Source organism: Acipenser ruthenus, chromosome 10 (assembly GCF_902713425.1).
Source record: "Acipenser ruthenus chromosome 10, fAciRut3.2 maternal haplotype, whole genome shotgun sequence".
Lineage (NCBI taxonomy): Eukaryota > Metazoa > Chordata > Actinopteri > Acipenseriformes > Acipenseridae > Acipenser > Acipenser ruthenus.
Genome location: NC_081198.1, coordinates 36,554,933 through 36,577,124, shown reverse-complemented (window position 1 = coordinate 36,577,124; position 22,192 = coordinate 36,554,933). Strand labels below are relative to the sequence as shown.

At 37.7% G+C, this 22,192-nt stretch overlaps 1 protein-coding gene across 2 annotated transcripts in view; it reads left to right on the top strand.

Moving 5' to 3' along the window:
• LOC117404386 (cyclin-dependent kinase 15-like) overlaps positions 1-21,970 on the top strand; it is a 43,650-nt gene extending 21,680 nt beyond the window's left edge. The window contains exons 12-14 of one of the 2 annotated variants that reach the window (XM_059032133.1): positions 7,862-7,910; positions 12,309-12,451; positions 20,219-21,970. In XM_059032133.1, the coding sequence (XP_058888116.1) occupies positions 7,862-7,910; positions 12,309-12,451; positions 20,219-20,331 (305 nt within the window). In that variant the 3' untranslated portion in view covers positions 20,332-21,970. Of the gene's footprint in view, positions 1-7,861; positions 7,911-9,199; positions 9,556-12,308; positions 12,452-20,218 lie in introns of those variants that run through there. The other variant, XM_059032132.1, reaches the window with a different exon arrangement.
• Positions 21,971-22,192: the final 222 nt, after the last annotated feature.

Sequence of the window (22,192 nt, the reverse complement as noted above, 5' to 3'; positions counted from 1 at the left end):
GTGTCTGTACAAGTCATTAAAAACATGTTTTGGGCGTTTCCAAATCTGCTCAGGTCATTAAATGTGTCGTCCAGGGAAATGTAGGTCAATTCATATCTAGCCTTGTTCCAGTGACGGGTGAAATTGTTTAGCGCAGACCTGAGGAAGGACAGGTTATTTAAAACGATGTGCAGTAGTTACGTTCTGTCAGAATTAAGAAAGAGGGAAGCCATGGGCCATCCTGTAACAACACTCGTTCTTTTGAGCAGTCTGTCTTGTTCTGGTTCAAATCGACTGAGAATACTGATTTGGAATCTCCTGCATTTGAAAGCACTGGGACTGCAGTTTCAGTGTTGGGAGTGGGTGGTCTGATTGAGCAAAACATATTGGGGATGAGGAGACTTGCCGGTACAAAACAACAAAACTCAACAAAACAAAAAAGAAGAAAAAAAGGCCTTTGGAAACAAGAAAACCAACTAATTCACTCTATTGAATACTTAAAGCAAGTAAACTAGGCTTTGAGTCTCTGGAAAACCTGGACTGTTTTCAACAGAGAGACAGATCCCCTCTGTATTCTTGTACTGTTTGTATGATGACTTTTATGGTGTAATTTATTGCTGTGGATCAAGATGTCCAAGTTCCATTCCAGACGGAAAAATATATTTAAGAAAAAAATGTACAGTTTCTGCCAAACTCTATTGGACATCACAAGACAAAACAAAATGAAACATATCTTGCTTGGGAGAAACAGATACATTTAATACACACAGTTAGAATCTTTTAAGTACATGCCAAATTTACAAAGCTTCTGCATCTGTGCAATGTTAGCACCGTTGAACGTTTGAAAGCGATAAATAAACCACTAACTTGGTCCTATTACTAAACATTTTAATTATAATTTTTTCATCATGACATTGTAGGACTTTTTTCCAAACTTGGGGTCATGAACATAAACACAGACAACCAGAATGTGGCCATGTTTGGTATTTTCTCGGACTGATTATGTACACAAACATGTTTTGAGGCAGTATGACAGATGTAGCCAAATTCACAACACGACTGGAGGGATAAGAGTCCTTGCATACAGCGAAGGGTTGGATTCAAACCAAAAACTTAGTGGCGGTTAGGACCTGTGCTATTTCTCTGTGCTATTAGCACAGCTTGCCTCTGCATTACCAAACTCTCATGTTGACATTCTATAAGCCCGTAATTGAAAACGCCTATACTGTGTAACTCTTTGGTATTGGCACCCCGTGGTTTCAAATCAATCATTTAGCTGTCAAAATGTGTTGCTTCTAGATAATTAAATGCTTAATTAGCTTTCAGTTACAATACAATGTTTTCTATTTTTATTTTTTTTACCACAAGTCCAAAATACAAATAAACAATAATACAGTAAATACAAAAAGTCTTCATTGTTACTGATTTTTATTATATGAGAGTATAATGCAGATATTGGACTTGGCTTTCACCAAGATAAAATTAGATAATAGTGTTGGGGACCAACCGAGACTTAGCTTCACTGTAATAATGAGCCTTCATCGCTTTTCCTCCATGTAATGTGGATTTGCTATTGGCCCTGTGGTGATGGCTGAAGAGTAATGCTAGCTCCAGGGATCAGCTTATTTGCGTTACCTCCTTGGCAGCTCAGCGTGGCAACCGTCTGGAATGGGCTGGGTGGGGCATTTCGCAGTTCAGTGTTTCTTTATTAAAATGTGGTATGACCTCCAGTTTCTAGAAGGCATAAGTCTGGGGGATATCTTTTGTCACTCTTTGGCCTCCTCCTCTCCCTTAGATCAATACTGCTTTCACCAAACCCTTCAACTTGATCCAGCATTCTGGGCTTTGGACCAAGAACCTTCATGCATCAAACACAGTGTTAATCAAAACAATATTTGTTGCTACTCAAGGGAAAATAACACTGAAATTAATACAAGGTGTCGATACCCGTGGGTCGCAACTATTACAGCACCACTACCTATACTGTCTCTAGAAACAATTATTTCAAGCCATCATTGAGCAAGTAAATAACAAGAGTTAAATGTTTTGATTAAATTTACATGTTTTTTTTAGGTCTGTAGCATCAACCGTTTTTTTTTTTCTTTTTTAGAATAAAAAAAAAAAAGTTGTCCCCTGTGCTGGAGCAAAAGCTTTGTAATTCTGTTCTACAAACACAATACTAATTACCTTTAGTTTGAGTTTTTCTGTCACTTTACAATACGTTATAATACTGCGCATAACATTTTCAAAACTTTTGGAAAACAGGATGTTGGTCAATACTATGTGCAGGGTTATATAACTGTTTAGTGTGTGTGGTGGTCAGACTTTTTTGGAGGGGGTGACAGAGGGGCTTAGGCAACTTTTACAGGAGACATTATGAGCAGTGGAATCTGGAACTCATTTTGAGACGCAGAAGAACGCATTTGGAAGGAATGTTTTGGCTTTTTAAGTAGCATACAGTCACCTTTGGTCGGAGCCCAGGTCTCTGAATCTTACTAAGAATATTTCCTGGATATGCCAGAACTGCTAACACCCCAGGCATCATGTGAAGGCTTGCTGGACTTTTAAAGGTATTGCTGCCCATTATGTAAGATTCAGGGCTTGTGATCCACCTGGTTATGTGGGTGTGGGTGTTTATATATTTGACGTCTAATGGAGAAAGTTCTGGCAGACCAGCTTAAAGAACCTGCTCAGTTAGTAATGTAGTTTATTTACTGCCAGGTGGGTTTCCCTCCTGCTCCCCCCTTGCAGACACACACACAGAATGTCAGCGATGGAGACACGTCTACAGAGAGTTGTTCTTCCCTTGCTAGCACGGTTTCAGGGTTGGTGTTCTGTGGTCTGCCTTCCCATAGCACAAAATTTATATATATACATTTATAAAATGTGTGGCAAGACAATGCATGAGGGCTGACCCAACATCATCATGAGCTGCATCCACCTGCATGTAGATAGCTTCAGGAACATCACAATGCCAGAAACTTGAGTTAAAGTTCTGCTGTCTATGATTAGATAAACATTTCTGCAACAGGCACATCAAAATAGACTCATGTGGACTGTTGAGTCTTGAAATACAAAGGCTTCCATTTGAATGATCTATTCCACAGCAGGGTTTTTATTGCTCAATGTTTAGATTCCTTGAAAATACCCAGTGTTATCTGTAGATACTAAGCATAATGTAAGTGGTTGTGGCATGGATAATTATGATGGCCTGAGCTTGCAGGGGTGTCTCAGATGGTGCTTGTCACAACTCTTAAACCAGCAGATCAAGGCATAGGAAATGGGCCTCTTTGTAAATGTGTACACCTGCTGAAACAGTTACTCCAATCCAGTGCACAGTATCCAGTAACAATTTTTCTCCCTCAAGAGCCCAACTGGGATTCTTCATCTCATTAACAGCAAAGTCCTGTTTGTTATCAGTTCTACAGTTACTGAGACTGTAAAAATAATGGCCAGAAAGCCCATATGAACTCCTGTGCAATAGCAGTATCTTTTTAAGATATTTCTTTGGTATGCAGTATACATTTGTGGCTGTTATTTTAATGTTATCACTAGAAAACCCATTAAAATACAAGCCTTTGAGATGTTATTTCTGAGAACTGGGGTTGCTAGGTGGTGCAGCGGGCTAATTCACTAGCTTCTCATACTTTTCATCTCTGTTTAAATCCGGGTCAGGTCACACCTGTGGTGGGCTTAACATTATAAAACCACCACACACAATTGACAGGCTCAGATTGTTCAGGTGAGGTTTGGGGCACCTACCTGCACCATACTGTACTGTAGCCAGTACCATTGTCCTTCATTTACTATGAGCACTAAATCCACAACATTAAATGATAATAATGAAAAAGTACATAAAGTGTCCTGGCTGGCTGCCACTTGGCAAAGCACCAATCTGTTTTTGCCAGGTGTGTATTACAGTTCTGAAGGCAGGGAATACCAGTCTGTATTACACAATCTTATAATTAATCAGTAGTTTGCATATATATATTTTTTTCTTCAGCAATGAAAAATTTTCCCTAAGGCCAACCAAATATTATCTTTACTTGCAGAGACTCGAACAGGTTCAGCACAACATAAAACTGATTTAACATTCAACTTCAGTGCTGGGTTAAATTAGGTAAATAACAGCAACAAACAAGAGTTTTGCAGTTTTTAAGTTATCACTGAGCGTGGTATCAATAATGTAGAGAACTCTATCAATTGAATAAAATAAAAGGAAATAACAGGTTTTTAAACTCATGCGCAGGTCATTTTGAACCACCTCAACAGTTAATGGTTAGTTATCATACCTCTCCTGTTAGTCTGCAATAACAGTGCTTTATAAACTGGTGCATCTTAACCTTATATCTGTACAGCCTGACATGGTTCTGTAGTCATCCTGTCACTGTTTCTTTGACTAAACTGACTTGAAAAGCCAAACTTTTAGAGACCGGAAAAGAACAATAAACACTCTGTGCTTCACAAGTTCACAAACATTAAATTAGCGCCGGCATTCTGTCGGCATGCTTTAGTTCTTTATTGTAAATAATATGATGTCATCCATTTCATATGTTTCATATCAGTGTATTAATTAGTGTGTGCATGTTTATAATGTAAAGTTCGGTGACACCACCACTAGGTTAACCAGTGATCATGGTGGGTCAATCCTAGCACCTTGTTCTAATTAGAAACTGCTGCTTCATAATGATGCCCTCCCTTGGAAACTGCAGTTGTTTAAAGAAGCATTGAACCAGAGTTTAGTGTCACGTGTATTGGGGATAAACAGAAGAGATTCCACAGAGACAGTAGGCTAAACAGAACACTTTCACATAAAGCACAGTGGGATAAATAGAATACATTCCACACGGAACACAGTAAACAGTCCATTCCGCATAGGTTACAGTAGGGTAAATAGAAAACTTTCACATAGACCGAGATGGGTAAACACAATACCAGCCCTGTTCTCAAGAATTTCACTCATTAGTTATTTAAGGCTTAGTTATTAAGTTCATTAAAGTCTGATTTGATAAAGTAATTATAGTCTGATATTCATAAACTAGACTCGCGCTGGATTTTCTAACAACAGACTAGAAACGTTTTATTATTATAACACTGTATTTAATTTACAAAAACACTTACCGTTAATGTTTTGGGTCTATTTGACCAGGCAGAGATTTCCACTTGTGACTTTTTTCAATTTCTCCTAACCTGGTGTAGTGAACATATAGAACATCATAATTGTGTGTTTTCCCCTTTTTTTTTTAACTGAAATATATATTGAATTATATTTTTTAATATATGCACTTAAAAGATCTACATTGCAAAATATATACTTCAGTCATCAATTTACTGAATATTTTCGAATCAAGGTGAAGTGCATTAACCCACTACATCATAGCCTCCTTCATTTTGTAGTTTTGGAATCCAGTTAGTGGTTGTATGAAATGTGTAACAGTGCAGTTTAATTGCAATATTCTAGCAGAAATATGTTAGGGTGCCTTCCTGAGTTCTGTATGGCAGAAGAGAAAAAAGCTGTGAGAGAATTATGGAGGAGGTGGAAGGGATGTGGAAGACAGAGGCATGCATCCTTTCAAATATAGAGAATTAGATACTAATATTACATATCAGCACTTCAGCAAGTCAAATCCCTTTAGGGGCCTATTACAGCTTGCAGTCTGTTTTTCATAAAGCATAGTTAAACATGATGTGCTTTTATTGAAATATTTAACATGATTTCATTTATGGAAGTGAGGTTTTTCATGACAGGGTAGGATATACAGTATTTAAGGGAAAATGTGTTAGAAATTCTGCATGTGAACATGGTATTTAAATAACCCTGTTTATTTAGTTTTGTTGTCATTCTTATTTGTAGATGTTTCACCTGATATAGCCTGATTTCTACCACCTAAATATAATTTTGGTAATGATTTTTTATTAACTGTTAATAACTGGCTTTGTAACTTAATTAGTTAGTTAATATATAATAATACATAAAAAGGAAGTTATTAAAAGCTAGGTATTAAATGTCAAAAACTGAAGTTATTAAACGGATGGATCACTTCAGTAAAGGATCCCTGTTGAAAATCATAGAATGATTGTACACAGTGCAATTCAAATGTAAATATTGTTGTTGTTGTATTTATATTTTATTAATTATATAGTGATTCTTTATATTTGTGTTTATAGTCTTAGATTGTTCATCGAACTCACAATGTGCTAAAGTGTGTTATAATATAGTAAACAGAAGATACCATGTCTACATGGCTAACCTATTTCTATTGGTTTCCATGGCACAGTTCAATTAAACTTAAAACTAGACATACTCTGAACACACGACTTTGTTAACTATTTTATTAGCCCTTAATTTAAAACACATACAGTATATATTGTACCTGTGGAAAGGTTGATTGAATATTGAAATAATGCAAGTGTTGTATTTTTTTATTGAATCTAGCCATAAGTTGTTACTGGATTATTTAATTACACTCATGTATTTAGCCCTGCCTCTGGTTTCCGCTGTGTTCCCTGAGTCACTGTGGGCTCACGTCTGCTAAGGAGCTCTACATTCCTTGCTAATGCAACATTATTCCCTCTTTGTGTTTTCTCCGAAGTGACCACATAGGGGATCAGTCACCTTTTTCACAAACTAAGTTCTAGATTTTATACTGCTAATGGCGACCGTCTCTTCTGTTACAAAGATATTCCAATGGAAACCACTGAACCATGAATGGTAAGCATTGAATAGTAAGCCATAGTAATGGTCCGTATATTTTCAATGGGAAGAAAGTGCTAAGTGGTATTCTAATGGTATATAATTAAAGCAATAAATACCATTCATGTACTACCATTAAAACCATTACCAGTATCATTCCATTATAAATAATAGTAAACATGATGCATTTTTGTACAGGTATCATACAAGTGTAGACATTTCTAGCATTGAATAACTTTTTCTTATAACACGATTCAGAAATTCTCCCATTAAAAAAAAAAAACATTGCATTATTCTCTGAACTGCAATGTGGCATAACTAAAATAAAATAAAATAAAATAACAGAACTGCTTTTAACTGTTTCATCATAACATTCCAATTTGTTTTACTGCTAGGCTGTGAGACATTGTCCAATTGTGAAACTCCTTGATTTTTAACAGTCGATAAAATACATTGCATGTATGTATGTTGGTGCATTTTAGGGTTTTTTCCTCCACTGGTGTGAATTATTTTCTAGTAAACTGAAGTGAAAGACATTAAGTCTCATTAGTCACAAGTCAGATGAATCAAATGGGGAGCTCCTTACTGGAGTGCCATGTCTAAAAAAACTCTGAAAATAATCAATCTCAAATATGCTCTGCATTAGAGAGAAAAGTTTAGGCTTGTAGTGACTTTATTATAAAATTACCCATATCAGATTAAAGAAGTGACCCCTTTTTAAAGGTTTGTTTGTTTGGCTTGGAGCGAAATAACCTCCAAGAGGCATTCCTAGACCTGCAACAGCTCAACTTGACAAGTATCTAAACATTCACACTCAGTCCCAGAATTCACTTAGACTTCACAAGGCTTAAGCTTGACGATTTTCAGCCCACAGACTTACAGTACATGGCATTTATGAGTAGGTGCGTTGTGGCATACAGTTACGCTTTGAAAAGCTGTAGCATAGGAAGTCTAGGCGTGCTTCTTTAAGTTATTAAAAAAAAGATGTTGAAAACAGTAATTATCTTTCATTAAAAAGTATGAATTTCAATGACATCGCCTTTTTCCTTCTGTGGTAAAACGGTAACAAAACAGCCTTGTGCTGTCAGGAAGGACATGCCTTTAGTGTGTCAACCTGCAACTGACAGACAATCTAACCGGTTGGACATTTTTAAGTCTCAAATATTTATTTATTTTCTCTCTTTCTAGAATGGTTTCTGCCCTGTCAGCCTAGAATGCTTCGGAATGTTTGGAAAAGGTAGGTGAACAGTATTTAACAAAATGACCCAGTGTGGGTATGTCCAGTAAATGACTTCTAATCCTTCATTTACTCCTGGTGTTTCCCAAACAATGTGAAATGCAGTCTTGATATTTGAACCTAATTTAAATAGAGTTGACAGTGTTGCTGAATCAGTAATGTGATTCATTGTTATCAACAATCAACTATTTGCATATGCCGTAAGAGCTCACCAGCATTTGCATACAGGGTTCTGAGCAGCCTTACCAATAACCTTACTAATACAGCAGATGTATGGGATTATACTGGGTAAAGCCTCAGAGTCCCACCATGTACAGCATTATAGAAGAATATTATTCCTTAGCGGATATTTACTACATTATTACCCTTCTGTCCTCCCTGGTTCATCATATTATTATTTGTTTATTTAGCAGACGCCATTATCCAAGGCGACTTACAGAGACTAGGGTGTGTGAACTATGTATCAGCTGCAGATTCACTTACAACTACATCTTACCCGAAAGACGGAGCACAAGGAGGTTAAGTGACTTGCTCAGTCACACAATGAGTCAGTGGCTGAGGTGGGATTAGAACCGGGGACCTCCTGGTTACAAGCCCTTTTCTTTAACCACTGGACCACACAGCCTCATAAACCAGACCTTGCTGACTTGCCAATTTGTTAACATTTATAGTGCAGTTACATAAACTAATTCCCCCCTTTGAAGCCTTCTTGCCACTCTGTCACTCTGGTAACTAAACAGACATGTTCCTGCCACAACCTGCAGCTGCAGAGAAGCAAAACCAAAAAGTAAGCAAATGCAAAAAGGGGATCTCCATTTGTCCCAGTGGTGTTTTGTTATACTGTTTTAAAAAAAATGCTGAAAACAACTATTGAGCTGATATGTTCAACACAGGATTATAAGGTAATAACATTCTTAAAGACCCTTTTTTTAAAATATGCAATACGCTGCAGTACTTTGCATTGAGCTTTTCTGGCCATCAATAACCACTTCATCTTTGCAGAACATGTCTGTGTGCCCAGATATCACAGACTCTAAAAAGGTTGTGCGATCAAGAAGGTTAACCAAAGACCCACTATCGAACAAATCTGTCATTTAGTCACTGTTTTCAGAAGAGCTCCCAAACCACATTAGAAGCAGATGGAAACAGAGAGGTCTTTGTGAAAATGGCTGGTCCTTTAGGCCCATAGCAGTGACATCAAACCTCTCACAATGGGACGCCTTTAAGCTCACCCAAAAAAAAGTTACTTCTGTTGGCAAAGCTATATAACTCTCACGTTCCATTTCCAGGTTTGGCACTGGGTTAAGTTACTGGACCAGCAAACTGCTTAACCGGTGTGGCGCTAACTCACTCCTGAGATTCAATGACAGAGCCACTAGGAAAGAGAAGTCTGTCCTCTATTTGAGGTTTCTTATTAACACTTCAGAGAACACAGTTGGTTCATTCTTGTCCTCCAGGGACTGCCGCATACAAATCGAAATTCCACACAAGTGCAGGTCTCAACTTCCCAAACCAACAAAACCAAATGCTGATTTTGTCCAAAAAATAAAACTGTATAATGAAGGGAAATGTATATGGAGAGTGAGGGATAATTCCAATAAAGATAAGCAGATAAATCAGTGGATAATAATCTGAATATATTGGCAGGGAGACAAACAAGGTGGGTTGATTAATTGTCAACCGGACAGACAAATTGCTTGCTTTATAGCATTTGTAAAAGTCATGAATAGAAACCTCCTTGTCTGTTGAAAGACTTCAGTAATGAGAGCTTACCCCCTGATCTAAACCCAATTGAGTAACTGTGGGCTGAATGCTATGGTTGCAATGCTCTATCCACTTCACTGACCCAGTTGTGGGCCATACTCCTGGAGAAATGAGCCACAATCTGGCACAGAACTGTCTGGCATCTTGTCTATGACATGCAGTCTGGATTTAAGTGGCCAGTGTGTGTTTACATACTGTAGATAGAGATGGAGAGGTTTCTACACCGACACTTTTCATCTAGAATTGAGGAAGAACCAGATGACTTTGACAGCTAAAAAACTAATTATGAATTTAATATTTTTTTAATACTGTGGTATTTTTCTAGTTTCTAAGCTGAGCTTTCATGGCATCAGAGATGTTCTTTTTTCCTGAGCCGGCATGGCACAGAGATGTTAGTTTCCGAGAAAAGAAATTACTTCGTACAGCACAGATATACAGCTAGCTTACGTAATTTCCTTGACCAAATTTGGTCTTATTTCCCTAGCGTGATACATGATGTGAGACAAAGCACAGTAATAGTTGACATCTGCGTTTCTTCTTCACTTCATCAATGTCAGTAGAAATTCAGATAACAATAAGTTACACTTAAGAACTATTTCATATGATGAGTTTTACTCAATTTTCACAGACAGCAAAGCGCTATACCCACGCATCACAAAGTCAGACGACAAAGCTGGTGATTGCAAACTGCTGATGTACACCAGCTATGTACAGCTTGATTTTAAGAGTTCATTAACACTGCGTTGATTCAGAACTTACATTAAACACAGAAAAATCACTCAATGTTTACAGACAGTTTCAGTGTTTTTTTTTTACCATTTAAAGGGGCAACATAAGCAAGGGGTTTCACAATAAGAACTTGTGCAATTTAACTGGAAAAACCTAGTGTCCCATTTGCATAATGTGTTATCAGGTATTCCGTGACACTTTACCTACACTTATAGCATGTCACTTTTAACAAAAGTGGTTTTAGAACCAGTTTAATTGGTTTAATTATGGTTTGTACATAGGCTCAAAACAGCTTATTAAGCAGAAACAATGAGTTCACAGCTGAACTCTGAGTTATGAAAAGCCGACATGGGTGTATTTCGGGCCATGTGCCAAGCTAAAGAGCTACAAGTTCAGGGCAATACATAGGCAAGAGTTTCAAAAGGCTTACAAGCCTTGTTTATAAATCCGTGTTAACTGGTGAAAAGATTAGTAAATCAGTCCAATCCTGGCAAATTAATAACACAATAGAAAAGTACAAACACTTTTAACCCATTAAGTAACAAATACATTTTTCTTTGAAAAAACCAGAACACAAGCTGTACTTATGTAATGTGATACATTCTACAAGTGCTCAATCTTTTAGAAGTGTAAAATGACAGGCATGTTTACAGCATATATTCCCAGCGTCCTATTTTGAGGACAGTCAAGTTAGACGTGCCCGTAATCAGACCAGTGAAACATCAGGCTGGGTATGAAGCTCAACACATAAAAATTGTAGCTTTATCATTACTGTGGGTAGGAAAACACGAAGAAATTGAACATTTTTAGGCCTCAGTTTCTTAAGTTATATTGAGGCGTCATAAAAACACTTAACTTAATGCAGACTTAACTTTTGCGGTTAATAAAACTGGAGTAAGTTATCATAACAATATAGTTAAAGAGAAAATTCAAACAACAGGTAGATGCCATCGAAAAGCGCTCCAAAATATTAGAAGTTGCCTTTCCTCAGATGGGGACAATGGCACTTAATGGGTTAAGAAGGATATGCAGGCATGCTAAAAACCCTGAAGCTTCATAAAAAGGACTGAACTACTGTATTACCCCAATTCTATAGTGTATAATTGGGGTTAAGCTAGCGTCCATAATGAGGTAGAAAAGGTATGACTGAGATTCAGCAGTCTAGTCCACACTTCTTAAAAAATACATTGCTGATCCTATGCTATTTTTGTAGCTTAACGCAATTTTAAGGAGGTAACACTTAGAGTAGCACCAGTAAGTGCCAAGCAAGAATGTCTGCAAAGATAAAGTGTCAGCCACCAGAGAGCTGTGGAATTTAAATGATTAAAAGATGTCAGCTGTGAATTTCTGAAGCTGAAATTAAGGAGAAAGTGTTATTTACTCAGTGTCTGACATTACTGATTTCAAGTGGAACCTGTTCAAATGAAAAGCAGGTTATTCTTGTCCAGTGTTGAAGGTTTCTGTGATTTTAGTCATTGTAGCATTTCTGTTGCTTATCACAATATGATGCACATGTGACCGACTTGCATCCCGGAGCTGTGCTTTCCGGTGGTGGATTTCTGCAAACGTTGCCTTTCTAGGCACACCCATGACCCAGGAGACTGTGTTGATGGACTCGTCATTTAATACAGAGCAACAGAGATCCTTCTGCTTTTCCATGATTGAGGCTGAAAAGTTGCACACAACATGTAAAGGTGTAGTGGATCGTGTAACACCTAACGTGACCACATGCATTTCCATCACTGTATATAATATATCAACACAATAATGAAAAAAAAAATGTAAAGAAGTACTGTACATGAAAAATGATTTTTAAAAAAGATTACACATTTACATTACAAAATTTAAACTTATGATTGATTGGGAACATCACTTTAACATGTTTTTCCTGCCTTCTTTTCATAGACTAGGGCAGCTGCCCTATAAAGCTGAGGACCTGGCAAAGAAGCTGCTGCAATGTGTCCCGCGAGACCGGCTAGCTGCCGACGAGGCCCTTCGCCACGAGTATTTCAACAGCCTGCCTTCTGCACTACTCCAATTGCCTGACAGTACGTACTGTTCCCCTGCCTCCCTGCCTGTCTGCCTGCCTCCCTGGCGCTCAGCCTCCCCTCATTCTCAAATCTACCTACTATCCGTCCAATTAAATCATATTTGTCAAAGCAGCGGGGGCCTCAACGGCTGCCTGAGATAATGACAAGAGGATGCTGTAGTTAGTGTATGCTCCTCTGGGGAGATGATGAAAGCTGGAGCACTACAAGAAGAAAAAACTGCCAGAGTATCAGATGGTTCATTGATTTATTTATTTAAGTATGTATGTATGTATTTATTTTGCTCTCTATCGGCTGTCTAATACAGTAGAGTGACTTGCTCATTAGATCTGTGGGACAGAGAAGGAGGAGAACAGGAATTGGAGTTGTGGGGTTTGAGACCCCAAAGTACAAAGATTACAGCAAAGGGACTGGGCAGAGATGATAACTGTGGTATCCTGTCCAATTTTAAATAGGTCACAATTATATAGATTTATATCGTAACTTAATTATGCAGCCATATCTTGTTTCTTCGCAAGCCTGAGTAGTTTATTTGCTTTCCCGCAAGTTACAAACCTGATTTGGCCTGGTGTTTGCAGGCAGCAATTAGGTGCACTTTCTCTTTCAGCACAGTCATCGATACTTTCCTCTTCTGATTCTGAAACATCTGATTGAAACATGCATCGTATGCAATTGCAAATTCTCTTACATTATCCCCTTTGTCAGTCCTTTTGTGAATAATATAAGTCCCGAAGCCCATCTATATTTTAATATAACAGAATCTGAGCCATAACATCATACTTGCAAGGGGCAGCGCTCACGGACGAACACCTTTGATCACATTGACTTGGGCAAACCGGACAGTTAGTTGATACCACCTTTGGTGTTTGATGTTTGATGTTTGATCTTTGAAATAACCTGGATCGACCTGTCCTTCTCCTTCAAGATTGCTTTAACTTGTCTAAAGGACCCAAGCAGTAATTACTTGGCATCAAGTCACATGAATGTACTGACCAAGTCATATTCACTATATATGGCATCACCTATTGTCAACGTGGATGGCTGCTCGTTCATTTTTATTAGCAGAAAATCTAAGTTCCAGCCAGGTACTTGTTTTTGGAAATAATCTCTTTCTTGTTAATTATTTTGGGATATGACTTTCCATTAAATGACTAATTGTGTGACCCAAAGGTTCCCGTTTCTTTTTCCCCGCTTTCCTGAGCTCTTTACATCCAGTAAAACGTGGAACAGCTAGACTAGACAGAACAAGTGATATGAAACTCTGGGACCACAAAACAAGGTGCAGTTCATAGGCTTCAGGATAACAAATGCAGCCATGCTATTGAGTGGTGGATGAGCAAAATTCCTTCAGCAGGAATCAATTGGTTATCTGGATAAAAAATACAGTATACCTATAACGGCACTGTACTGTATGCTTAATAATAATAATAATAATAATAATAATAATAATAATTTAGCAGTAACATACTGCTAGGAAACTATTCAGAGTGCAATCAGTCAGTATACGACAAAGATATTTTGTATACATCTGCCATAAGATCTTTAAAGGAAACATTTTTCAGTTCACAGGTCAGCATTCATGGTTTGAAATAGTAAATTTTCCATCAGAAAAAAGACTATGAAAGTTCATGTAAAATCAGCTCCCGTGTGTGGAGCAATGCAGCTCACAAAACATTTGTTTTTTATTTCCCGATCTCTCGCTCATCTGGGAGCCTGAGAGCAGCTCTTACAAAGCTCCTGCTTCAGCTTTCCACCAGGGCACCAGGGCTCTAATTTCCAAACGAGCCAGAGATTAAAGTCAACAGGCGATCCCCATCGGCTGTTATTCAACACTCCTTTGAAAAGGCAGGATCCCCTTGGTTCTCATCAAGCAAATCCCAGCCAGACGCTAATGGAAGACTGTTTAGAGGTGTGACAGTTTGGAGTTGATGAATTCCAGAATTAGAACTCCTGTGGAAGTAGAACATTTTGCTAGTGCATTCTCTGTGTTTAAAAAGCCCCTTTTCCTAGAAGCTAAAAGGTTTTTTAGGCTGCTCACATCTGCTCAGCCACAAAGATCCATAATGGGTTTTATCCAAGGCTCTTTGTTTTCATTTTTTTCTTTATATAAAATTTGCCACAAATCTACAGCCACTGTGTTTCTTTAAAAAAAAAAAAAAAATCAGTGCAAATTTTCAAAATGTACCAGTTTTCTGAGTTTATATTGGAGGACGAACATGAACCAGCCCAGTTGTTACTATTTGCTGGAATACTAACAACTGTCTGAAGTGTACAGCTGGTGAACCTGTATCAGTACTACAGTACGTCAAACAGACTAACTAAATCGTAAAATGGCACGAAAACTAATTTAATGAATTACATAAAAATAGCTACTGAATGTTTGGATCTTTATATAAGTCACAATTTTAACATGCTTGAGTTTTTAAGCCACATTTTTTGGGGGTAAAAATAAAGAGCCTTGGTTATTTATTAATGTATTCATTTTCTTTTCTTTTTTTCTTAACCCTTCTAGATATTGGGGTCTGATAGACCCTGAACTCAGGGTTTCACCTATTTCGAGTCAAAATATTGTAATGCATCAACTAGTATGTTTTTTTGTAACCACTGTAGCAGATTTAAGAAGATCAAGGGTCTGTTTAAAAACATATGTGTTGATTTCCGAGTAGGATAAACAGAAATCCATTCTTGAGGAAAGACAGAACATAGTTCCCTGGTGGCTTTATGTCTTCAGTCTCTTGTTAATGGTTTTTGTTTTATTCACTCTGAGGAAGCCTGTGCTATTTGCCTGTTTAAGTCTGCATTCAATTTGGATGCAAAGGTCTTCAAGAATGTTAAAGCATTTCACTCTTCTGCTAATGCAGTGATGTCATTGGGAACATTATCTTTGGACTAAAAAGGCATAGTTCCATGACATGGGAAAACTATACGGGTCATAGAGTGGCACTGTATTTAAGCATTAGTGTCCAACCCAGTGGTCATTATTGTTAGATACTGTAAATGGCTGCAGGGACAACAACACTTAATGAAAGATAAAGTCAGTTATCTACAGGAAACGAATGTGGTGGAGGATGTGAATACTTTTTCAAACTGAACAAACATTTTTTGTGTTTTTGTTTTTAAATGTGTTATATTTAGGCTGCTTGAGATTCATGTTGCCATTTTAAGCAAGTCTCAAGATTCTAACGTCCTGCTTACTTTTAGAGGGCATCTACCTGTGGGATAATGACAGCTCTGCTCAGAGTCTGAGACGATCCCTGAGGTTCATAATGCTTGACTGAGAACTAACCTGAGAACCAGAACATCATCGGTGCCTAGATAAATCGATGCAGTTTATTGATACGCATATCAGTAGGTTACAGCACAGTAATAAGCAAACGTATACATAATGCATACACAAAGGAGTAGATGTGGAGCACACAATCACCGGTGCTGCTTTACCAACTCTTCAGTGAGGCAGGGAGTGGGAGCATTGGTCCCATCCCCAGTTAGTAAGATCAAGACCCCAGGAATGAGTTTGAGGTGAAGGTTTGGCACTATCTCACTCCGCTGGGGCTCAGCTACGTCAGCCAGGATACGCACGACAGTGCAGCCAGCAGCTGGGATAGAAAAGAGAGCAAGGCACCTTCCTTAGAGAGACAGGTGGGAAGAATGGGAGATGAATCTGAATGGAAGGAGTACAAATGGGGTGGAGGAGGGGAGCAAGCACAAGCAGCAAAATTGTTCACAGTATGAAAGCTGGATAGAAGACCACCAGCCAAGTGAGGAAAAAAAAGGCAATAGCCAGTTCTCAAATTCACAAATTGAAGACCTTTCAGCGATTCTCGCAGAGATGCATTCTTTAAACTTGGTTGGATCTCTGTGTGTAATATGTACTTCTCTACCACCCGCTAAATAAAATACCCCTGCTAGCAAAAGCCTTTAGCACTGGGCTGGGATCAAAAGAAACTTGAATTCTCCCATCTACTGTACAGCAATGCCAACCTCTCATCTCGACAAACAGTTAAAAAAAAGTAAATAAAAATAAATAAATGGGAGGCAAAATATTCCGTAAGATGTAGCTCAACTATAATGCTCCTTTAATGTGTCAGTGCTTGTCAATAGCCCGAGACTCAATTAAATCTGTATAATGATTGATTGTTATGGCTCCGGAGTTCATTATATTTAAAAGTAAAAAAGGACACTACATGAAAAAGTGACAAAAACAAGATGACTAAACTCATTTTAATTCTGCCAACGCATGACTGCAGCTTGAAACTTTGGCATAATTATGATAATAAAAAAACAACAAAAAAAACCCTAGAAAGTAATGAGGCCTCATTAGAGCTGCTGTTTATTTCAGCGAGAACAGTGCAGTGACAGATAGCTTTGGATTCTTTTTTATTTTCTTCTCCTCTCTTACGCTTCTTAAAGGCTCTAGGGATCCAAGTGGAGCAGGCATGCGAAAGTCTGCTGTACCTGTCATGCGAAACTCTCTGTGTCCTCAGAGGTTTCATGCTGTTTCTGGCACCTTGTTGCTATTTTGTGTAGTTCAAGTCAGTTTACTATTTATTATACACACACATCATTTAGCGCTAGATTTAAAGAGTTTCTGTCAAAAAAGTAGAAACCTCCCACTATAACAGCAGCATGTAAACCCACAGGATGGTGCTGATAATGTACGACACAACTACAAAGTGTTTAAGTTGTTCTGGAGGGATAGGGGGCCATTTCTCAGTGATTACTGCCCATAATTCCACAAGCTCCTCTTTGAACCACCTCAGTGCACAGCAATACTGTGTTAATAATATTTACCAGTGATTATGATTGTTTTAAGAAATTACCAATTTATATTATTTTCCTTTTATAACCCTAACCCTTTAGGCTATACATTAACTTAATCAATATTCAGTTATTACAGAGGAAATTACATATAAATGAACATTTTATTTATTCCATTATTACCAGTAATTATTGCTATTGTAAACCATAACACATTCCACCTATAACAGTGGTTTTCATTATAACTTTCATGGTTTCTAATAAACCTTGTTTTTAATAGTCTTACATTTTTACTTTTATAAAGTTGTTCTCAATCATGTGAAGTCATGTGTTTATACTGCACTTACAATAACAAAGGAAACAGTATCATTTTAGCCATTGTCTAGATATACAGTTTATCCTATCTATTCACACTTCCCAAGCCCCTTCAACACCTGCGAATAAAGAGCTCTGGAAAAGTGCCAAGTATCCTGGGGGGATGCTTACTGAATAAGCCTTAGATGGTTACATTGTTTTAATATAGAATACAATTCTTCAGAGAAACTAAAACAATACAATTATTTTAGAAGTTTGCATACAAATGTGTTATATGCAAGCCAAATAATATAAGCAATAATGTGCAGTGAAGGACTTCAGGTGGAGTGAAGAATCACAGTTTACAGTAATACCTGGTAATAAAAAAGGTATTAAGCACAGGGAAAGGGAGTGTAGGAGAGAGAAAGGGAGAAGACTAAGAGAAATGTTGCATCGCCACAGCTATATTTCTGCTTATTGAGAAAACAGGCTATGTTCAATTGTAACAGTTTTGGAATGTAAGTTCCAGATAGGAAGACTGTTACAGTGGGAGAGTGATACACCTGGGAAAGGAGATTTGGTGGATGATGTCAAACCAATGCAACAAGAATGTGACCTCCCTAACCATAAAAAGATGAACAAAATGTTTTTTGTCATACAGGCTCACAATGCACTGTCTGACTAATACTGAACTTGTGTCCGTTGTGCAATAATAGCTAAAGCGATGGAAAGAACATGGTAAGAAATGCTTAGCAGAAGTATCAGAACGGCAAGCTGATTTAGGTTATACAAAGAGAGTGGTCCCTCCAGGGCAGGCTTGAGACTTGTAGATGCAATGGAATTGGGAAAGCAATATAATTAGTATTGCATTATCAAGATATCCCCATTATGTTGCAGATTCGCTTCGCTGGCCCCAAGTAGTTTGTAAGCCAGGTACCATTTATAAGAAACAAGGAATAGCACGTTTCATTAACTGTATTGCTTTTAGGTGAAAATAATGGGAAGATGCTGTGATTATGCACTTCTAGTCTTAAGATGTTCCTGTTGGGTTTTCACCATCAGGTAATCATTGACAGCAGGTCCTGCGGAGTGTGTGCATGAGCCGAGCCACACAACTGAGCTTTTCAAACCATACAGCAGCAGGCTGTGCCCCAAAGTCAGAATTAACAGTCTCTTGAGCTTTACAGCTCTTTTTCGACATTCTCTGGTGAAAATATTCAGTCTACAAAGTTAGAGATATTAATGAAAGTAAACCAACACATTAATACGATATTGCAAATGCAGAAGTTATTTACTGTTTACCTCTACCACTGAACTGATAGAAATGATTTGAGGCTTAAACTTGGACTGCCTAGCCTTTAATACCTCTGTACTCTTTGGGATTCCTTATATCCATTTATAAACATTTTCTGTAGTAAATGAGAGTACTGTGTTTATATTATGCATTTACCATGCTTGCTAATACTTTAATCAGGCCTTTAGTACTTTTACTTTGCTTTATTATGCTTTTACAATAGTTTACCACAGCTACACTTTTATAATGATCTACCTTACTTTTCATTTCACTTTTGGAGACAGGAGAGTTGGCGTTTCCATGAGGTCAGCGATCTACATTATCTACAATCAGTTAGCGTTTAGATAGAAAGGATCCTCACACGAGGCCTATTCATAAAACTGCACACTTTGTTTAAATCCCTCTGTTTTGATTTAAAAAAAAAGGTTTGCAAGGCCTGAGACCTTTCTTGTGTTTATTTTCTTGTTTCAAATCAAAATAGTCTCTACAAAGTGTGAGTGAAAGAGTAAGTAGATTAAAATGACTTTTTACTTTCCTTTTTTTGTTTTTAATCTTCTGAGGGGTAAATATTGCAATTCATTTTTGATATAGCCTGTGCTTACTTGGTTTATTTATTTATTTTATTAAACATGTATTTAAGCAGCTAAGTCCCATTGACATTAAAATCTCTTTTTCAAGGGAGACCTGGTCAAGAAGGTGGCATTTAATAATAAACAATTTAAAAAAAAAAACACAAATTCAAACAAACACAACAAATACAAACAAGTTAATCAAATTACAAGAAACCATTTAGGAGACCCGGCCAAAGCAAAAACAAGCCTCAACTACATATATGTCCATTGTTTTGTTTGAACTGCTTTCAAGGTATCAGGGCAGCAGGGTGGAGTAGTGGTTAGGGCTCTGGACTCTTGACTGGAGGGTTGTGGGTTCAATCCCAGGTGGGGGGCACTGCTGCTGTACCCTTGAGCAAGGTACTTTACCTAGATTGCTCCAGTAATAACCCAACTATTTCAATGGGTAATTGTATGTAAAAATAATCTGATATCTTGTAACAATTGGAAGTTGCCCTGGATAAGGGTGTCTGTTAAGAAATAAATAATAATTTCAGGACAGTAAGTTTCAGTTCTGCCTGAAATTTATTCCAAGACCATGGAGCTAGAAAACTGAATTTTTTTTTTAAAACTCTGTACGAATTTTAGGAACTGAGAAACTTAGAAGAGTCTGATATAAGTACTACTAGAGGTAATTAGCAGGTTAGTAAGATAATTTGGGAGTTAGAAGCAGATCTTCAGTTCCAGTTGCTAGCTACATACATTAGTAACACAGGCTAAATCAGCCAAAGGGCCTTAGTATGGGTATGCACCACCAAAAACAAGTAGCGGCATTAGGAGGGTGTAATGTGATTGTTTTTGTATCTACAGCTACGTCCATCTTCAGGGTTCCCGGGGTGAGGCTGGAACCTGAGGTCCGAGATATTTTCAGCCCTAGCAGGAAGAGCAGCCCCACTGCAGTCCCCCTCAACAAGTGCTGTTGACTCTGAGGACCTCTAGAGGCCTGGATTGGAAGCCTAGTTCCGTCATGCACACAGACATCCATTCAGAAACAAAGCCAGAGGAGACTTTCAAGGGAGACACTTTTGAATAAGAAGCTTTGAGGGGACGGATAGCAGCTGAAATGAAAGTGAATTACACATGCTTTTCAGATGCATACATCATGTGGTCTAAGTGCAACACAGAAAAACTTGTCTTTACTGTCAACTGAAGCCGGTAATAAACCCCAGGGAAGGATTTAGGTACTTCGAAGAAACAGTCAATTGTTTAATGTGGTCACAGTCACACTACTCCCTTTCCCTATATACGCTGCATACCGGTAAAGAAAACACATATTCATGTTTAGGTTCACCAGTAGATCTTGGGGAAAAGGATGGACACAATGAGCACCTATGGCAGCACACCCCCAGAGCTAGCTGTGTTATCTTTTTCCCTACATTGCTACTTGCCATGTGTCCCTGACAGTGTCAGGGCAGCTCATCCTAGAATGAACTATGACCAGTAGAGTTCATCTGCTCACTTTCAGTAGTACAGTAAGTAAAGCTATCGTGTGTGTGTTAACTTTTACAGTCTCAAATGTATGGTTTTGTTTATTGTACAGTGAAATTAGTGGCCATACTGTACTAATGTTTGTTCCAATGAAGGATATTGAGGCTGTTAAAGTATATGTTTCTTTCTTTATTTGTGGGATCATTTTTAACAGTGCCTGCCTCTATATGCAGGTACAGCTAAAAATGTACAGACCCTTTACCGACCAGTTGTCTTTGAGGAGGGAATGTGAATTTCTGCTTTATGCATTTTAGGGAAAGTGGTTCCTTGAAAATATATATTTTTTTTACTCTTTGGGGCACATAAGGATATTATTTCCATCATATGGTGATGAGGTCATGGGTCATTTCTTAGCCAATCAGCTTGCAAGTTTCCCCACCATTTACAATATAATAACTCATAAAACCCAACAATAATTTTCTACTTCATCATTTAAGACAAAGGGTTTCAGATCAATACCATGTGTGGAACTTGCTAGGTACTGTATATGATAGAGTCCATCTGGTATGCATGATACTTGTATGTAAGCCTGTTGTTATCAATCACTAAATGGCAAAACCTGTTTAAAAATGTCACCCATTCTTTCAAGAAAACTAGCCTAATATACCATCTCAAGAGTTAACTAAAGACTGCTGCAGACCATGGCTGGTCCCGTTCCTCTCCCTGAAGAGATTAGAGGAACCAACTAATACAGGTCAACTTAAAGATGCTCTCAGTGTTAGCCACAATATTTTTCTTCTTTCTTTTGTTTAACTGTGTGGAAATACTGTAGCCACACATATATTTTCCCAGATGTCCCCCTCATTTGCTGTTTTTGTAAGAAATTGTATTAGTAGACTTGATTTGTAGAGTTGATACTGCTTACGGGATTAACTGTTGTGTACATATGATGGTATATCATGTTATGTATGTATTACTCAGATATAACAAATCATACATTGCAGTGTTGTATTTTTCTTATCAAACACAGGTATCTGTACATTATCATCAGGTTCACAGACATGAAAAAGCTTATGAGTGCATGTGTGATGTGAACTACTACAAATTAAATAAATGATTTTTATGCACTGGTGTTTGTAACATTTATCTAAAATATGAACAGGTTTCAATTGATTTAAGCTATAACTACAGGACACATCAGGAATAATAGAAGTTTATGAAATCCTAAATGCTATAAATAAGTTAAAAGACTACTTCAAACACAGCACCGAGAGTAGGACAAGAGTGTATAAGTAAAAACTGGGCAAGAGTTCAGGACAGAAGGCAGGAAGAAGCACTTTTTAACACAGACAGTTA